This window comes from Arvicola amphibius, chromosome 2, assembly GCF_903992535.2.
Source record: "Arvicola amphibius chromosome 2, mArvAmp1.2, whole genome shotgun sequence".
NCBI classification, from domain to species: domain Eukaryota; kingdom Metazoa; phylum Chordata; class Mammalia; order Rodentia; family Cricetidae; genus Arvicola; species Arvicola amphibius.
In genome coordinates, this window is record NC_052048.2 from 34,772,510 (window position 1) to 34,791,749 (window position 19,240).

The following is a 19,240-nucleotide window of genomic DNA, read 5'->3' on the forward strand; positions in this document are numbered from 1 at the left end:
TTCCCTAAGGAGCCAGATTTAACTTCACCTCCTCCTTCCCACCTCTCTCCCCTGGTCCCTTTGAGCAGTACCTGCAAGTGTATGGGAGCAGAACCGCTCTGTTTCCACTGACTTGGGGCTCCAGTTTACCTGCCAATCAAATGGGATCCTGCAGCTCTTTATTTCACCAGCCCGTTATTAGTCTTCTGAACCTTCCATGGGCCCAGCTCCCTTTAATCACTAGAGGGACAGAGAGGCTAAAAGCCTAAGAACCCTAAGGGAGGTACCAGAACTCTTCTGAAAGCAACTCCAGGCTCAAATTGGCTAGCCTCTGGCATCTCATAAATGTCGGTTTGAATACCGTCTGCCTCTGACCAACTGCTGATTTCAAGACATCTCTGGACCCCACTTGTCTCCGCAGATAAGAGTCCTGCTGAAGACCAAAGGGCAAGAAACATGTTGCAGGGGCTGTAGTGGAATCAAGGGGCCCTTCTTCAGAGCGCCCGTCCCCTCAACTCCCAATCCCCAGGTCCTCTGCCTCAGGCTCCTCCTCCATTGACATCAGAGCCGCAGGCGGGCCGAGAGAGCCAAGCCCCAGCCAAGCGCCAGCGACTGAGCAGGCAGGCTGACCAGGCACAGACCCGGCGGGAGCTCCGCACTAGCCACCTCGGCCCCTCGCAGCCAGCCCCGACGGGGCAGCCGCAGGTACAGCCGGGGTCCGCCCTGCTCTGTGCCGCTGGGAGCCCCAGCCACAGGGTACTGAAGCCCAAGGGTGGGAGGGGCGCCTGAACCCTGGACTGAATAGAGCTGGGCCTTTCTCTCCCACCTCCGTCCCAGGCCCATCAGGTGCTAGGTGACCTCCGGGGATACTGCCTGGGTGTCAGAACAGGGTGGGGAGGGGGGCTGTGTATGCGCGCGCCATGTCCAAGCGCAAGGCCGGACTGAAAGGGCGTGGGCATTTGGAAGTGTAGATGGGGGAGGAGGGTACGTAAGGGGTTCCCTGAAGCAGGCATGTGCTTCAGTTGTGTAAGGGAGTCTGGAAATTCATATTTTGTTGCATATGGTATTCAAAGATACTACCCCCCCCCCACACACACACACATGCACTGGTGTCTGGCTTGCAGTGTAGTAAGTCAGAGTTGGGGGAGGTTTGGTTCTGTTCTGAGGGTGTTCAGAGTTAGGTAGAGAGTTAAGGCTTGGTTTGCTGTGTAGGGCACTGGGCAGTGGATGGGATTGAAGTTGCCAAGTCTGGTACGTGGGAACGGATACCACCTTGTTCGTGTGTGCATTGAGTCAGTTGGAGTGTAAGGGGTCTGGGTGAGGGTGTTTGTGTAAACAGGTATGTGCGAGAGCATGGGGGTGCCTGGGGGCTATATATATGAACATGTATGCTGATGCCTGGGTATATGCATATAATCAGGTGCCATGGTGCGCAGTATGCTGTCTAGATGCAGGTGTTTGGGCTCGAGTCATAGAATTCCTGATGTTGATGTCTGCTGCAGTGTGTGGAACCATGAGGGTCATTAGTGCTGGCCTCCAGGTGAGCCGGACTTTACTTCTTAAATTCACCATTGGCTCCTTTGGCACGGGGCTGGCTGGCTGGCTGGCCAATGCTGGAGAGTAAGGTCCCAATCAAGGAGTGGGCAGTTCTGCTCAGGGTGCCTTTCCTTCATCTTTCTCCGAGGAAACAGAAGGAGGGCATCTTCCCAGAGCTATGGCGCATAAGGGGCTCTATTTGGCCTCATCCTTTGTGATTTTGGGATGTCGAGAGATTATTTTCTGAGTGATCCCCAGTTTAGCTTTCTCCTGGATCAACAGAAGACAGCTTCTGCCCTTGGCAAGCTTAGCTGGGACCACGGCTGGTGTCTCTTGGACAACTTTGGATTCACCCTGTCCATCTCCAACCTCTTTCCTATTTTCTAAACGATATATGGGGAGAGAACCCACCCTCTCTTGTAGGAAGAGACAGAAGTCTAGAGAAAGGTCCAAAATACTAAGGTCAGACCAAGAGGGGATGGGTGGGACCAGTTTTCAGGCTGCTGGGACACAGACAGGAGTCAGGAGGGCTAGGCCTGGGGAGTTCCAGCTGTGGCTGATGTTGCCTTGGTAACAGTGAGAAAGAGCTATTTAAAAACGTGGCTGAGATATTGCTGGAAGCCCAGGCTGCCGGAAACCTGATTTCCAAGAGGCTAGGGCGGCAAGGAGGAGGGAGAGGACACCCCAGTCCTTCCCAGGATGAGACTTGGGCATCATTGCTTCTGGGCAGAGGGTTCCTCTAGGGTGCTGCTTCTAGCTGCTCTGTGGTTTTATCTGCTCTCTCTTGAGGGGAGGGTTTCCTTGGGTGTTATGATTCAAGACTGAGGCAAAATGGAGAATGAAGAAGTGAAGGAATGCATGAATACTGAGAATTTTGCTGTTACCAGGAATGATTTTTTTCTAGACATAAGACTTTTCGAACAGATGCTGCTGAGTGGACATATGACTGGTGAAGACTGAATGGCCACGTCAATGAGCAGTTCAAGGACTGGATGAACTCGTGCTGGCTGGATAGAATGGGACATGTAGTAGATCCTCAGACAGGGCAGGCCCTCTGAATCTCTCCCTCCGTTTCCCTTCCAGGAGCCCTGGCTGTGGCTGGAGGGCAGTGGGCCATGCCAGGGGCAGGGGAAGGCCCCAGGTGGAAGCAGGCAGAAGACATTAGGGACATTTATGACTTCCGAGATGTGCTGGGCACGTGAGTCTCAGGGTGGGGGTGGGGTGGGGGAGCAATATCTGAGCTAGGGATGGAATTGAGAAGGGCTTCACTCTTGGGTCTGATGGCTGGAGAGGCTGAGTCTGGGGTGGTGCTTCCTCTGACCAGTTGACCAGCACTTCCCTTTTCCTAAGAGCAGACCAGGGCTGTGGCATGACGTAGGCTAGTCCAACTTTTTGTTTGGGGCCGACAGTGGATAAGATGGGGCCTCTCTCGTATAGTCAAAGATCCCTTATGAAGAGAAGGAAGCACAGGAGAATGAAAGTCATTTATCTAGCTTGCTGCCAAGAACAGGTGTTCTGGCTTAGGTTTGGAAACTGAGGCTGGGCATGGCTGTTCTTGATGGTGGAAATCCAAATTTAACTCAACCCAGGTTTCTTCCTTTACAAGCTGGTCTCAGAGAGACAGACACAAAATGACAGGTAGATGTATATTATGCTCTTATTGAGGCTGTAGAGGCTGAGCCGTCTCTTCTGGCTGGAGAACACTCCCTGAAGGAGACATGAGATCCAGAGGTTGAAAGGGAAGATGGACAGGACAGGCTTATGCTTGCCAGGAAGAAGGAAGGGAACTCAAGGCAGGGGGACCAAAGCATGCAAAGGCTCAGAGGCCAAGCTGCCTTAGAAAGAGGTAGAGTCTGCTGGAGCTCAGAGTTAGGGCTGGGAGGAGTTGAAGCTGCAAGAGATGGAAAGGGGCAGAGAATGCAAAGCCTTGAGAACAGGCTAAGGACGCAAGAGGTCATTTCACAGGATAGAGGAAGGCATTTAGGGCTAGCCATAGGTGCAGGAGAGGTGGCTCAATAGTTAGAGCACTAGTTGCTCTTGCAGAGGACTAGGTTCAGTTCTCAGCACTGATGGTGGCTCACAAGCATCTGTAACTCTAGACCCAGGGGCTCTGATGGCCTCTTCTGACCTTTGTGGGGCACCAGGTATGCATGCAGACAAAACCCTCAAAGCAAATGAATCTGAAAAAAAAGAAAAAAATTGGGGAGCCAAGAATGGAAACCATTGTTGTGATCAGTCATTAGTTGTCCTTGATGATTGGAATGCCTCGAGGGGTGATTCTGACTTAGGACTTCTTATTCTCCCAGGGAGAACAAACAGATGTAGATCCTCCTTGATCAGTGAGTGCCAGGATGAATGGATTTATTTGTTGCTATGAGTCTGGGATAAACCCCTGCCTCTTAAACACACTAAGCATACAAATTAGGCATGGACCATTTAAAATGCAGCATTTGATAGAAAGTCTGGGGTGGTTGAGACCTGAGATTGCATTTCAAAACACTCTCAGGTAATGGTTTAATTCTGAGGTTCTAAAGGGCATTAAATTACCCACAACTCAAATTGACTTTAACAGAAAAAAAAATCAATCACACACAATCAAATGTCACAGGAGTAGAGTTCAGGCCCAGTTGGCTCACATGTTATCATATGAGCTTGGCTTCCTCTGGTTGGCTTCAGTCTGAAGCAGATTCTCTTCAAGCACTGACAAAGTTATCTGCCATCCACTCCAGGGTTACATCCTACTAACTTACTAGGCGAGTACCTCCTGTCCAGTGCCAGGAAACGGGCACGTATGTGACCAGTTATTGAGTCAGGGGACAGACAACTCTGACTGGCCAGGTCTGGCTTATGTGACCACCTCTGGAGCCAGGGGGTAGAAAAGTGAAGGACACAGGCGGTCATGCAGGCTACGGCGGATGAAGGAGAGAGCAAGGGAAGCTGAGATTCTAGCTCCTCACCTTGCAAACCTCTATCTCACAGGGGTGCCTTCTCAGAGGTAATCCTGGCAGAAGACAAGAGGACTCAGAAGCTGGTGGCCATCAAATGCATTGCCAAGAAGGCCCTGGAGGGCAAAGAGGGAAGCATGGAGAATGAGATCGCCGTCTTGCACAAGTGTGTGGGTCCTGTATTAATCCCCCCCTTCCCCTTATTCCCCTGCTTTAGAAATTCTTTGACTTCTGGGCCTCACAGGATGAGAACTTCTTTTTGACAGGGAGTAATTGGCAGAACTAACCTTCCAGATGAAACTGAGATGCCAGGGCTTGTTTACAGAGGATGATCCGTTCATAGGGTCTCAAGGTCAACCACCCATATAGTTCTCTACCCACCTAAGCTTCTCCCATAGAGTAAAGCAGACTATTTGCTGACCCCCTGACTAGCAACCAAGTGGAATGTTCATGCTGACAGGAAACCTGCTCATGCTGCAAAGCTTATAGCAACCATTTGCTTCCAGTGCCTCCCATTTCCTAACTATCTGACAGAGGAGATGGTTACTTCATTTCTCTTATCTGAGTGGGGGAGATAATGAGGTCAGCAAGGGCAAGAGACTTGCCCAAAGTTATATAGCAAGTCTATGGGGAGAGCCAGGTCTCTCTTACCACCAAGACCAATTGCTATTGGCTCATCTGTGGGGCACTGACTGACCAAGCACCTTGCTTGCCTATGTCATGTAATCTTCATGTGACTTTTTGAAGGCCTGTTACTTGTCTTTTACCAATGAAGACACTCGGGCTCAGAGAGGTGACATTCTATTCAACATCACAAACATTACAAGCAACTACTCTGTACCTGGTGCTAGAAGAGAGCTGAATTAGACAGACATTCCCTCTCCTTGGAGGTGACCTCTGGGTAGAGGAGCTGGCAAAGGGGTAACACGGAAAACTTAGAAGCTGCATTCCCATCAAAGTTGCAAAGTGAAAATACTAGCTCCCAAGCAGCACGTGGCAGAGGCAGGATCTGGACCCAGATGTGTCTAGGCAGAGGCAGCATTTGGGCCCAGGTCTGTTTGATACCAGAGCCCAGTGCTTGCTCTTCTGTTCTGACCTTCTAACACCAGCTTTTCCCCAGTAGGTTCCAGAACCTTGGTGCCCTGCCCTGGCTGCAGGTGCTGGGGGGTGGGCGAGTCATCCTAAGCTCTGAACCACCTCATTTTTCCTTCTAGAATTAAGCACCCCAACATCGTAGCCCTGGATGACATCTATGAGAGTGGGGGCCACCTCTACCTCATCATGCAGCTGTGAGTGGCCTGTCTGCCCATCCTTCCTCTTCTCTCTGCTGCTCTATTCTCTTGGCCAGACTTTCCTGTCCCTTGCTGCAGGGTTTCAGGTGGGGAGCTATTTGACCGCATTGTGGAGAAAGGATTCTACACAGAACGGGATGCCAGCCGCCTCATCTTCCAGGTGCTGGATGCTGTCAAGTACCTGCATGACCTGGGCATCGTGCATCGGGATCTCAAGGTGCGCTCTGAGGGGTCTAGTGAACTGTGCACCAGGGGGAGGAGGGGAACCCTGCTAACTCACCTTGTCTGCCCTTGGGCATCTCTCAGCCCCTCACTGGAGCCTCAGTTTCCCATTTGCAAACTGAACTTCTTGTGACCCACTAAACCAACTCCTCTTATTCCAGATCAGACAGGAACAAAAAATGTGGGCTAGACTGTTATTTTACCTTAACAACACACATGTCCTTTTCTGATAATGAAGATCGTATTTGCTCTTTATAGAGAACAAGCAGGACAGCAAAGCTTCGGAAAAATGGATAGGGGCTTACACTGAACTACATTTCAGTCCAAGCCAAGTGTGGCGGTGCCCGCCTTTGATCCCAGCACTCGGGAGGCAGAGGCAGGCAGATCTGAGTTTGAGACCAGCCTGGTCTACAAGAGCTAGTTACAGGACAGGCTTCAAAGCCACAGAGAAACCCTGTCTCGAAAAACCAAAAACCAAACCAAAACAACAACAAAAAATCCTTCCCACAATCTTCCTTTTTAAAACTTGTGACCTTCTAGAGAATTTCCTTGGGTTTCTTTGGCACTGCTTATTTACCTAGGGCCTTATGTATGATATTAGGCAAGCGCTCTACCTACGTGCCCAAATGCGCCCCCCCCAGCCTCTTTTCTCTATCCCACTGTTTTCCCTTGTTAGCAATTTTTTAGGTGAGCACACGAAGTCATGAGTTTGGCATCTTCATACATAGGCGTCACTATACTTTCTTTCTCTCCCATGTCCCCTCCTCCCCCTTCTTGTTCAGTTAAGTCTCCCTTCTGCCTCCCTGCTACACATATTCCATGACTCTTTTTACTTTTTATTTTGAGGTAAGTTCTAAATGGCCCAGGATGGCCTTGAACTGACTGTGGTCAAGGTGAGCCTTGGACTTTGCATTTTCCTGACTCAGCCACTGGAATAATTAGGATCCAGGCCTTTGCCACTTGTTTTGTGTATGTCAGGCTGGCTTTGGACTCAGTATTAGCCGAGAACACACTGAACTCTCGATCCTGCACAACTGCCCACTAGCTAGTGTCTAATGGACTTAGCAGAAGCAGACAGCGCTGAGAGTCTCCGGCTACCTCTGACTGCCCCTTCTCTTCTTTCCTACCCTCCAAGCCAGAGAACCTGCTGTACTACAGCCTGGATGAAGACTCCAAAATCATGATCTCCGACTTCGGCCTCTCCAAGATGGAGGACCCAGGCAGTGTGCTCTCCACAGCCTGTGGGACTCCAGGATACGTGGGTGTGCAGGGCCCTAGGTTGGGGCTGGGGGTGAGGAAAGAGCTAGGAACTATAAGACAGACATTTGTCACCACAATGTCCCCTTCCCTTCACAGCCCCTGAGGTCCTGGCCCAGAAGCCCTACAGCAAGGCCGTGGACTGCTGGTCCATAGGGGTCATTGCCTATATCCTGTAAGTGGGGGCACAGTTAAGGTGGCCTGTGTCTAGAGTTGTCTTCCCTGCTTTGTCCCCTCCTTCTGTAGTTATAGCTACCAGCTAAATACTAACAGGGGTATGGAGAGATGGCTCAGTGGTTAAGAATGCTGTTTTTCCAGAGGACCCAGGTTCAATTCCCAGCACCCACATGGTGGCTTACAACCATGTGTAACTCCAGTTCCAGGGAATCTGGTGCCTTCTTTTGTCTCTGTGGGTTCATGTACATGGTGCATAGACTTACATGCAGGCAAAATATCCATATACAAACACACAAACACACAAAACGACAAGTGTTTCCAGCACTGTGTAAACACCAAGGATTTAGCAGAAGGCAAACCAAACCAAGTGCCTGCCCTTAAGAGCTGACACAGAGCCGAGTGGTGGTGGTGCACACACCTTTAATCTTAGCACTCTGGAGGCAGAGGCATGTGGATTTCTGTGATTTTGAGGTCAGCCTGGTCTACAAGAGCTAGTTCCAGGACAGGCTCTAAAGCTACAGCGAAACCCTGTCTCAAAAAACAAAAACAAAAAGAGAGTTGACACATAGAATCAATGAGTAAACAAATCTATAAAATACTGTCACCTGCTAAATCAGTGAAGAAAAACCAAACACTTAGGAGACGGGGACAGATGTCATTTTGGATAGTCAAGGGCTCTTTGTGGAGGTGACACATGAACAGCTTTTGAATGATGTAAAGGATGCAGACAATTTAGGTGTGGGTAGAATGTCAAACACAAAGATGCTTAGGACAGTAGGCTGAAAGGACAGAGGCCAGACTGCCAGATGGAAGTGGGCAAGGCAAGGAAGTGAATTCCTGTAGGTCCTGACTGGTTCTTGGCGCTGTCCTAAAGCCCCAACCCTAAGTCAACGAGTTAAAGCTGACATGAGAATGGGTTTTTCTCTGCCCAGGCTCTGTGGTTACCCGCCCTTCTACGATGAAAACGATGCCAAACTCTTTGAACAGATATTGAAGGCCGAGTATGAGTTTGACTCTCCTTACTGGGACGACATCTCTGACTCTGGTATTGGGTGTTTTGCCTTCTTCATCTGCTCTAGGGGTCTCCCCACTGTCTGTTTTCTGTCGTATCTCCTAGTCCCAGACTAGAAGCTAATGTCATGTTTCACCTTAGGTTCCCTCTATTTGGCCCCTAATCTGACAGATCTGTAGGCATTCATTCAGTCTTCAAATACAGTATTTACAAAAATAACTCCCCTAAGGCTGCCTTCCCTGAGGCTTAAACAGCACACTTCCATCTCCCATTTCATGTCCCAGTTAGGGACCAGCTTGTGATGGCCACACAGTGGTTTTCCATTATCGTAGTGTGAGTGTACTGAGTGGATTCTTCTGTAAATATGTTCTCAAGAAAGAGGGAGCAAGAAGGCTGGGGTGTGTGAGGTGATGCATAGCAGAGTAGGCCTTGTTGCCAGGTGAGATCAGAGGGACTGAGCACTGTCTTGGGGGTGTCCAGGGGCATGGTCATGCTGCATCTTTGCTTTTGTCTTGGGGCTTCAGCCAAAGATTTCATACGGCACTTGATGGAGAAAGACCCGGAGAAGAGGTTCACTTGTGAGCAAGCCTTGCAACACCCATGGTGAGAGTTCCCACTCCAAACAATATGTTAGGGTGGGACCTGGGGGCCCCAGGCCTGCCTCCAGCCTCACAGGCAAATCTGCGTATACTCCCATTCTAGGATTGCAGGAGATACAGCTCTGGATAAGAATATCCACCAGTCAGTGAGCGAGCAGATCAAGAAGAATTTTGCCAAGAGCAAGTGGAAGGTTAGCATATATTCCTAATCCTTGGTCCTCCCTAGATTCAACTTACACAGCACCAATGTAAGCAGGATATGCCCAGGGAGGCTTTCCAAAGAATCCCTTTTGTTCTGGACTTTAGAGGCCACTTGACCTCTAAAGTCCCTCTCTAGAGGGGCAGTCCTACTCTCCAGGATTCATAGCCCATGGGACCCAAGAAGGGTCCGAGAGGTGGTCACAGATCTGTTGGTTGACTAGTAATTAACCAGGTGTAGAGAATATGCCTGAGGCAGAGGGACCAGGGGTGCAAAGAGGCTTGGGTAAGAGAGTGTGGCCGAATGTTAAGCCTGCTGAACTAGAGGGGCTGGAGGAACTTGGGGAACTAAATATCAAGAGCCCAGGCTGCAGAAGTTGGTAGGGGTCACTGAGATCCTTGCATGCTACAGTGGGGCACCCACCTGTTGTAGAGGATGGTCCCAGAAAGACTGGCAGCAGGAACCTGTCCTGAAGAAGGATCTGCTTTCGGGATGCAGAGAAGGCAAGGAGGGAAGTCTGGGAGGCCCGATAGTGTCTGAGATGCAGCAGATAATGGGGCTTGACTCAGAAGCAGCAAGAAGAACAGAGTGGTTGATGTCAGGAGGTAGATTTACAAGAAAGAAAAGATGGGAGGCATACTGAGGGAGTGAGATGCTAAGGGCTGCCCCAACCTTCTGGCTGGGGACAATGTGGACCACGATACTGATCCTAGGAGTAGAAACATGTCTTGAGGAGGTTTAGTTTTAGACATGGTCAACTTGAGAGACATGTAGGACATCTAGGTGGATAAGAGGAATATAAAGCTAGAGAAACAAACAAGTATGTAAATTACTTAACCTTTCTGCACTCCAGTTTTCTCCTTTGGAATTAATGCCATTTCAGCACTTGGGGAGGGTGAGGTCATGAAACCTTGCCTCAAAAGGGGGCAGGAGTGAGTATATAGCTCGGCTGGCAGAGTGACTGCCTAGCATGCACGAAACCCTGGGTGGGAGCATTAGCATTCCATTAAAACTGGGTACGGTGGTGGCACAGTCCTATAGTTCCAGGACTCAGGCAATAGAGGTAGTACTGGAAGACAGCCTGGGCTACACGACAACCCAGTTAAAAAAAAAAAATAAAAGAAATCAATGCTATTAATAGTGCTTGCCAGAGCCAGAGCCAGGTGCAGTGGCACACACCTTTAATCTCAGTACTTGGGACTGGGAGGTAGTGGTGCACACCTTTAATTCCAGTACTTGGGAGGCAGAGACAAGTGGATCTCTATGAGTTTGAGGCTAGCCAGGTCTACAGAGGGAGTTCTGAGAAAGGCTCCAAACCCTATCTCGAAAAACCATAAACCAAATCAAACCAAACAAAAACCAAAACCAAACAAAAACCAAAAAGCCAAAACCAAATAATAAGTGCTACCTCACAGAATTTTGTGGGGATTGAATGAATAACCATGCAGTGTGCTCAGAGCTGTGCTTGAGACATTGTTATGTTGTTTGTTACAGGACTATAAATTCCTTTGTACACACTTCATACATGTGCTTGCATGTAAGACCAAATATAATTTAGTAAGGCCTTATAGGGTTTCTTTGTAGGACTTAGGGAGTCACTGAGTAACATGTGAGACTCTTGCCGACCCACTGCCCTCAAGCACCCTTTCAGCAGTTCCCCCTCTTCTTCCACAGCAAGCTTTCAATGCCACGGCTGTGGTTCGGCACATGAGGAAGCTGCAGCTGGGCACCAGCCAGGAGGGGCAGGGACAGACAGCTAGCCACGGGGAGCTGCTGACACCAACGGCTGGGGGTAAGCACCAGGGTCCTGTGGGTGGGGACAGGTGGTCCATGAAGAAATGTAAGGCTGGAGCTGGAGCCGCTCCACAGCCACCTCCGCTCTCTTTTCCACACAGGGCCAGCAGCTGGCTGTTGCTGCCGAGACTGCTGTGTGGAGCCAGGCTCGGAGCTGCCCCCTGCACCACCCCCAAGCTCTAGGGCCATGGACTGAACACCAAGGAAGTCAGGGTTTCTTTCATGGGAGGGGTTGGGGGCAGCCTGCTTCCTCCTCAGCCCAGAACTGGGGAGTTTCTTACCCCATCCCTCCTCACCCCTTCCCTCTCACTCCTCACTGCATTTTCCATACAAATGTTTCTATTTTATTGTTCCTTCTTGTAATAAAGGGAAGATAAAACAAGACAGCCGTTTCCTCAAACAGTTCCCTTGCCCCTGCTGTAAAAACTGCTTGACTTGGGGGTGCTGCCCTCTGAGGTAGGAGTGGTCACTCTTCTTGGTGTGAAACTGGGTGGGGAAAGAGAAGAGAAGTGGAGAACAAAGGGAAAGATACCAATGACATCTTTTGTCCCCGGGTCCTACCTAGCCTTCCGGCCTCTTAGAGCCCTTCCTGCGCTTTGCTGGTGGCTTCTGAGCCTGGTTTGCTTGGCGTAGATCAGCGCTGAACAGCACCTGTGGGAAGGAGGGGCTGCTGAGGTCAGGCCGGGGTCAATGGAGAATAAATTGGGGAGGGAGTGGGAGGGGGAGTCATGGGAATAGGTTGCTGAAGAGTCCAGGGGTCAAGTCGGCTGAGGGAGAAGTCCTTTAGGGTCTGAGCTAGGTATAGGGTATACTTACTGCTTGGGCCCAGCCAGCATAAGGTCCCCAGAGATTCCGGAAAAAGTTTCCTAAGGATCAATTAAGGAAGCTACATTAATTGATCCACATGCCCTCCATCCTCAGATGGGGAGTATGGGAGAGATGATTAAGAATGCAGAGATTCTCCAACCTCAGCCCAATGCCCCAGCATCACACATTCTCCTCACCCAGTTCTTTGTTGGCCAGAGGGCTCGGGCCCTTAGCCTGGGATGTGTTAGGTTGCCAGCCGTAGTCACGCTGGGCGATCTGCCATACATGGACGTCCACAGGCACAGCCTGGGGTTTGTCAAGGGCCATTAAACAGATGCAGTCAGCCACCTTAGACAAAGAGAGAACTGTTGTGTGGAGGAATGTGGCAGGATCTGGCCAGCATCCAAAGCCATCTGCTTCCTCTTTCCATCAAGGTAGCACTGTCCTGCCTTTTCAGTCAATATGCAGCAATTACCCATTACTTCTAAAAATAGCTTCACGGAGATGTGCTCCGAGTGAACACCTGTGCAGGCCATCCGCTCACATAACCTGGGGAGAAGGTATGAGCATACTCTTTACAGAGATAAGAAACCAGAGCCTCAGCCAGGTGGTGGTGCCACACGCCTGTAATCCCAGCACTTGGGAGGCAGAGGCAGACAGCTCTCTGTGAGTTCGAGGACAGTCTGATCTACAAAACCAGGACAGTCAGGCTGTTACACAGGGATGTCCTGAGTTCAGTTCCCAGCAACCACATGGAGGCTCACAGCCATCTGTAGTGAGATCTGGTGCCCTCTTCTGGTGTGCGGGCATACAACACTGTGTGTGTGTAAGAGAGAGAGAGAGAGAGAAAGAGAGAGAGAGAGAGAGAGAGAGAGAGAGAGAGAGAGAGAGAGAGAGAACACAAAGAAAGAAAACTGGGAGCCAGGTGGTGGTAGCCCTGGCCCTGGAACTCACTCTGTAAACCAGGCTGGCCTTGAACTCAGAGATTTACCTGCCTCTGTCTCCCAAGTGCTGGGATTAAAGGTATGCACCACCACTGCCCTGCTCCATTAAAGATTCTTTAAGTCACGGAGCTGGAGAGATGGCTCAGAGGTTAAGAGCACTGCCTGCTGTTCCAGAGGTCCTAAGTTCAGTTCCCAGCAACCACATGGTGGCTCAAAACCATCTGTAACAAGATCTGGTGCCTCTCCTGGCCTTCAGGCGTACATGCAGACAGAATACTGTACACATAGTGAATAAATAAATCTTTAAATAAATTAAAAAAATTCTTTAAGTCAGTGAGGCTGGAGAGATAGCTCAGCAGTTAAGAACACTGGCTGCTCTTTCAGAAGACCTGGGCTCTATTCTTAACACCCACATGGTCACTTACAACTATCTGTAACTCCAGAAGATCTGACACCCTCTTCTGGCCTCCTCAAGCCATACGTGCAAGTGGTAGACAAACATACATACAGGCAAAATACACAAACACAGAAAAAAAAAAAAACTTTTTTAATTTCAAAATTAAGTGAAAATCCATTTAAAAATTTAAAAATTGTACGTTCTTATCTATTTGTGGGGCAGGGGCCCGAGGGAGGTCAAAGACCAACTACGGAAGTTTTCTCCTTCGACCATGTGGGTCTCGGGGACTGAACTCAGGTTGTCAGGCTTGGTGGCCAGCACCAAAAATTCATTTTATAAGCCACCTGACATGGGTGCTAGGAATCAAACCTGGGTCCTTTGGAAGAGCAGCAAGTGTTCTTAACCTTTGGTCCATCTATTTAGTTCTGAAAATCCATTTTAAGTCACAGAGGAGTATAAAAAAATAAAGATAAGTTGTAAATTCCACTTGTCTGCTAGATAAACTACTGATAGCAACACAACATTCTGTAAGCACATGGAATTTCAAGAAAAGAAAAAAAATGAAAAATAGAAACACTGTTCCATTTGTCTTCCCAAAAGTAAACAGCACCAACTTCCCTGTTCTTCCCTGTGGAAATCTCTGCACACACACAGGAGTGACACAAAGGGCCTTTCTAAAAATGTATCCAAAGGGCAGCCTCTTTTATACTCGATTCTTTCATCTCTGCTAAAACATTTGTTACTCTTGTCCTTCCTACACTTCCTCCAGGAGCCAGGCTTCCCTGGATACTCAGGTCCGCCTTGTTTCTCCGACTCAGTGTGGGTGAAAAGGGCATGTCCTCCCTCTCTAGGGCCTCACCTTGGTGCCCACCCCGGGCAGGGTGCAAAGGGCCTTGTGGGCCTCTTCATAAGGGGCCGCTTGAAGTTGCTGCAGCCAAGCCAGCCCGCCTTTCTCCTTGAGGATAGCTTCGGCGCTGGCACATACGTAGCGGGCTCGGTACCCTAGGCCCAACTTTCTGAGGTGAGCCTCTGCCTCTGGACCTGTGGGGGCAGAGAGGAAAGGAGGGGTCAGGTATCTTTGCTTTGTTCCTGTTCTCGGGTTAGTATATAATATCTCCCACACCAATGCTTTTCTAGGCACCTCTTTCCTATTTACTGTCCTCTATGAGTCACTGGACAGTTGGATATGAAAAGAAACAGTTAAGACCTGAGTTCTGTCCCCATAAATGTTCCCTTAGAACCTCCTCTGTGTAGGGTCTGAAGCAGGGGCTGAGGACTCCTGCTCTGGAGGAACCCCCACCTAAGCGCTTTAGTTTTGTTCAAGAAGCACTCACATCCATGGCCTAGAAACCCGATGCAGAAGTTCAGTGGATGGCTTGGCAGGTAAATCCAATTGTTGCATAAACCTAGTGACTTGAGCCCAGTCCACAGAGCCCACATAAAAAGCCAGGTGGAGGCTCACATCTATAATCTCAGCACTGCTAAGGTGAGAGGGGAGGCAGAGATAGGAGAATCTACTGGAAGCTCACAGGCCAGCCAGCTGGGACATGCAGCTCAGTCATGAAACAAGAGACTTGCCCTAAAAGAAAGAACTGACATCTGAAAAGTTGTGTGTAGTTGCACATGCGCACACTCACAAAATAAACTCATGAATAAATGACAGTAACAGCAAGGGCTGCGTGTTACACAGTGACTGGAAAGCACATTCTGCTTACTTCAGAATCCTAAGGACAGCACCATTATGTTGTGTGTGTGTGTATATATATATATATATATATATATATATTTTTTTTTTTTTTTGGTTTTTCGAGACAGGGTTTCCCTGTAATTTCTAGAGCCTGTCCTGGAACTAGCTCTTGTAGACCAGGCTGGCCTTGAACTCAGAGATCCGCCTGCCTCTGCCTCCCGAGTGCTGGGATTAAAGGCGTGCGCCACCACCGCCCGGCTATGTTGCTTATTTTATAGAGAGAACAATAAGGGCTTAGAAGGGGCTAAGTAGGCTAGAGAGCTGGCTCAGCAGTTAGGAGCACTTGTTGCCCTTGCAGAAGACCAGGCTACAGTTCTTAGCATCCACATGTTGCCTCACAACCATCAGTAACTTAACTCCAGTTCTAGGGGATCTGACACCTTTTACTGACATCTATGGGCACCAGACATGTACACACTGTGCACATGTATACATGCAGGCAAAACACTCATACATAGAACATAAATATTTTTAAAATAAAAAAACAAAAACCTAAGCAATTGAGGAAAATACCTGACATTGATCTCTGACTTCCACAGACACATGCACTCATGCACACATACATACACATACGTGCAAACACTATCTACCTCCTCACCTATTGACCCCCACTCCCCCAACACAAAAAAAGGGCATGGTGGAGATAGGATCTCTCAGGTGGAGGCAGTAGTGCCTGTGTTCTTAAACTCATTCCTTTCAATGCCTCACCATCGATTCATCCATCCCCAAACCCTTCCAAATAGAAACTGATATTCCCAATCTACAAATAAATTAAGTCAAACTCAGATCCACCTGCCTCTGCCTTCTGAGTGCTGGGATTAGAGGTGTGCGCCACCACCTCCCAGCAAAGACCAAGAGCAGAGACTTAAGACCCTTCTTTGCACCAAAAGACACCCCGTTTGAGAATGTATCAAGGCAGGCTTCTTGCTGCTTAGTCCCTAAGCACTTCATCTAATTTAGTCCTCGTATCTGCTAACCAATACACTTGCCTTATAGGACAAGTGAGCTGGGTTCACTTTAGTGACAACAGCTTGAATTTTCCACTTATTCTCCGCTAGATGCAGGATGTATCTCCCTTTATTCAATCCTCACGATTCTGACAGACAGAATACGTAGCATTATTTTCCATTTCACAGATTCGGGTCTGAAGCACACACATGCTAAACAACATTTTTAAGGGTCAGAGTTAGGATTCAAATCTAGGCAGTATGTCTCAGATCACATGCCTGTAACCCTAAGCTACTGAACACTGTGTACAGATGTTTCCCTAATGAGGTACTGGATACACTGGCAAACAGCCAACTAGTGAAGCACTGGTATTTCAGGATGAAATCCGAGGATGAGCTGTAACGGACTGCTCAGACCAAGAACGGTAGTTCTGGAGGGAGACAGTGTTGGGATGCTGGGAAGTTCTGAGATCGGAGCAGGTCGCTATCCAAGTGCTCAGGAGGACCCACCTACTCACCAGCCAGGGCCTGAAGGCTGGGGAAACCATGATAAGTGACATCATCAAGCTGAATGAGTCGAGGTCCAAAGGTCTGGCATAGCCGTTCTACCATGCCGGTGATTCGAGCAATGTTGTTGTTGGAGGAGCAGATGAAGGAGAAAAGGCATTCCGTGGGGTCTTGTCTCAGCAATCTCACACCTAGAAATCAGAAAGGCAGGGGTAGGAGACACCTCTGTTTAAGGACTGGCTTCCTGGAATCCCTCCACATCAGACACTGCAGTTAGAGCCTCTAGGGAGATGCAGGAGAACGAGGGAGAGAAATCAACGCTAGACCTCTTGTGCCTCGTGGCATCTTGTGAGGTCTGAGTGACCACCCCATTCCACTGAGGAAGAAATGACACCATGCCATCACCACAGGAGCAGGGCCTCTGTGTCCATTTTCCTCCTCCCTATAGCCCCAAAGAGCAAATGCGCTCTTGTATACATTGACAGAATGAATCCAGGACACACAGCCAGGATTAGACCCCATTTATTTATCATTTCACTGTGGCGGTCATCATCATCATTACCAACATAACAACAGCAATGTACTAAGCACCAGTCTAATCACTTTAATCAGTAAATTTTATTTATTTGTTATCAACATGAGTATATGAGTGTGGGCATACCGAGAGCCTTGGCTCCTGCGTGGAGGTCAGAAGACAACTTCTGGTAATTGGTTCTCCTTCCACTGTGAGTTCTGGGCTTAAACACAAGGCCATCAGGCTTGCCTGGTAAGCACCTTTATCTGCTGAACCATCTCACTGGCCCTGTGTCTCCATTTTACAGCGGGCGAGCTAAGTTATAGATCTGTGAGTTAACCAATGTACAAAAGCCACCATCCCTGCCCCCTGTACTGACCTTGGAATTTCTGAGCCACTGTTTGGAAGTGGGAGTCTACAGAAGCCCAATGGCTATACAGCTGAGCCAGGCTGACATCCAGCTGAAAGTACTTGTGTAAGGCTTCCAGCTCCTCTAGGGTGGGCCTGCCGGCCTGGCTCTTGTCTTCTCGGTACACAGTGCAATAGAGCTGCTCCTCGGTCTGAGTCAGTGTCCATACCTGATCCGCCAACACCCCACTCCAGTGCGCAGGGCTTTGCTCCCTCCACCTGAGACCCAGAAGACAGTTCCAGCACTCAGTTACCCATCTTGGGCTCTTTAAGGTCCCTACTGTCTTACAAATGTCCCACCCCAAAACCGATTATTAGTTATAAAGTAAAAATAGTATGTTTTTGCCAGGCGGTGGTGGTGCACGCCTTTAATCCCAGCACTCGGGATGCAGAGGCAGGCGGATCTCTGAGTTTGGGTCCAGCCTGGTCTAAAAGAGCTAGTTCCAGGGCAGGCTCCAAAAGCTACAGAGAAACCCTGTCTCGAAAAATCAAAAAAACAAGTATGTTTTCATAATAATAATAAAAAAGGTACTGGGGACTGAACCTAGAGCCTTGTGCATGAAAATCAAGCACTCATCACTGAGCTGCATCCCTCAGCTTCCCCACTGACTTTTACTGAACCTCACAGCCCTGCATCTGCTTCACACAGGAGTTAGCAAGCTCTCCACCAGTGCTGATTCTCCAAAGTGCGCTCTCCCTCACCCATCATTCCCAACATCCTTACTCTCATCATTCTTTGCATTCCCGGTGGGCAGCATGGAGGGGTCAGCGTCCCAGGGAAGGGTCCGCCCAATCGCGGACACTCACCTGAAGGACTGTCCAGAAGCTAAAACCAGGTCCAGTCGCAGCTCGGAGCGTGGACACGGGACAGAGGCCCAGAGGCCCGGGCTGGAGGTTAGGGTGCGATGCCTCATGCTGCCAGGCAGACAAGAGCCGAATAACATTCGAATAGCAGCCTCCCGCACTTCACGGCCCGGCTACTCAGAACCCGACCTTCCAGAGCTCTAAGGCCTCGCTCTCAAGTGACCACGGCCCCTCAGGGGGTAGCACCTTGGGTCCTAGACTCTGGATCTGGTGGAAGGCCGGTCCCCGTTTGAGTCTCCCTCTCCTAGTAGGCCGGCCTTCTGCAGGAAACCAAAGCCCTACCCGGCCCACACTGCAGGCCTGTGGAGCAAGCCCCGCCTCTTCCTCCGGACGTGGCCCCGCCCCAAAGCCTCCCGGCTATTGCCTCCTCCTCCGGCGCATCCGAAGGAGTTTTGGAAAGCTGCGTCAGTGAGGCTCTTCCGGGTCCCAGTTTACTGTCAACGGAAGTAAATCCAATCCCCGGTTTATTTGATTCTAGAGGTAGCCAATCCGAGGAGAAAGTGAGAGGCGCCAATGAGAACTCGGGTGTGGCCCAGTGGGCGGGCCTGTCTTGAGGCGCCTTAGCGGTTGGTTTGCCGGCCTCGCTGTGGGCGATTAGTCGCCGGCGGCCGGACTCTGCCATCTCTGGGCTTTCGGTGTGATCTCAGGGCCTGCGACTTCTCGGGCCGGCCCGCTCCGGAGTCACATCTTTGCAGGGAGTGGTGGTACACTCACGTCGTCCCAGCACTAGGTAGGCAGAGGCAGGCGGGAGGATGGCCGCACGTTCGAAGCTGAAGGCTGGGCTACATGGCGAGACCCTGTCTCAAGAAACAAACCACAAGAACCTACCTCATCCTCCCCTGCTCAAGCCTTTCGCCAACGAGCCTCTTCTCTTCTGAGGCAGTGTGAGTGAATCCCAGAACATCCTCTTGTTAGCGCTGTCCCCCTCCACCTCCTGCCATGCGGCTCCAAATGTGCCATCCCTGCCTTCTTCCCAGGCTTGAGAGGCCAGTTTCTGCTCTTCACTTCAATCAGGGCACGTTCCTTCAAGTATACCCAATCTACCCTCACGCCGCGTGGAACAGGACCTGTGTATGGGCTTTCTTTGGGGTTC

The 19,240-nt window shown here is 49.8% G+C and overlaps 2 protein-coding genes across 7 annotated transcripts; one reads left to right on the forward strand and one right to left on the reverse strand.

Annotated features, from left to right (window-relative positions):
* Nucleotides 1-536: 536 nt before the first annotated feature.
* Camk1 (calcium/calmodulin dependent protein kinase I) lies at nucleotides 537-11,394 on the forward strand. Of its 3 annotated transcripts, XM_038319043.2 has the most exons (13): nucleotides 573-684; nucleotides 1,400-1,519; nucleotides 2,599-2,713; nucleotides 4,495-4,626; nucleotides 5,675-5,749; nucleotides 5,831-5,969; nucleotides 7,110-7,236; nucleotides 7,331-7,406; nucleotides 8,341-8,453; nucleotides 8,945-9,023; nucleotides 9,123-9,210; nucleotides 10,893-11,010; nucleotides 11,114-11,394. In XM_038319043.2, the coding sequence occupies exons 3-13, from the start codon at nucleotides 2,631-2,633 to the stop codon at nucleotides 11,206-11,208; spliced, it is 1,125 nt and encodes a 374-aa protein (XP_038174971.1). In that variant the 5' UTR covers nucleotides 573-684; nucleotides 1,400-1,519; nucleotides 2,599-2,630; the 3' UTR covers nucleotides 11,209-11,394. The 3 variants fall into 3 exon arrangements, with proteins under 3 accessions (XP_038174970.1, XP_038174971.1, XP_038174972.1); XM_038319042.2 differs by lacking the exon at nucleotides 1,400-1,519 and having other exon boundaries at nucleotides 537-684; XM_038319044.2 differs by lacking the exons at nucleotides 573-684; nucleotides 1,400-1,519 and having other exon boundaries at nucleotides 4,495-4,630.
* Ogg1 (8-oxoguanine DNA glycosylase) lies at nucleotides 3,089-18,437 on the reverse strand. Of its 4 annotated transcripts, XM_038319045.1 has the most exons (8): nucleotides 18,091-18,437; nucleotides 17,255-17,502; nucleotides 16,373-16,552; nucleotides 14,020-14,201; nucleotides 12,017-12,167; nucleotides 11,829-11,878; nucleotides 11,574-11,663; nucleotides 3,089-4,576 (listed from the first exon to the last, which is right to left on the reverse strand). In XM_038319045.1, the coding sequence occupies exons 1-7, from the start codon at nucleotides 18,225-18,227 to the stop codon at nucleotides 11,574-11,576; spliced, it is 1,038 nt and encodes a 345-aa protein (XP_038174973.1). In that variant the 5' UTR covers nucleotides 18,228-18,437; the 3' UTR covers nucleotides 3,089-4,576. The 4 variants fall into 4 exon arrangements, with proteins under 4 accessions (XP_038174973.1, XP_038174977.1, XP_038174974.1 ...); XM_038319049.1 differs by lacking the exons at nucleotides 3,089-4,576; nucleotides 11,574-11,663; nucleotides 12,017-12,167 and having other exon boundaries at nucleotides 11,825-11,878; XM_038319046.1 differs by lacking the exons at nucleotides 3,089-4,576; nucleotides 11,574-11,663; nucleotides 11,829-11,878 and having other exon boundaries at nucleotides 12,022-12,184.
* Nucleotides 18,438-19,240: the final 803 nt, after the last annotated feature.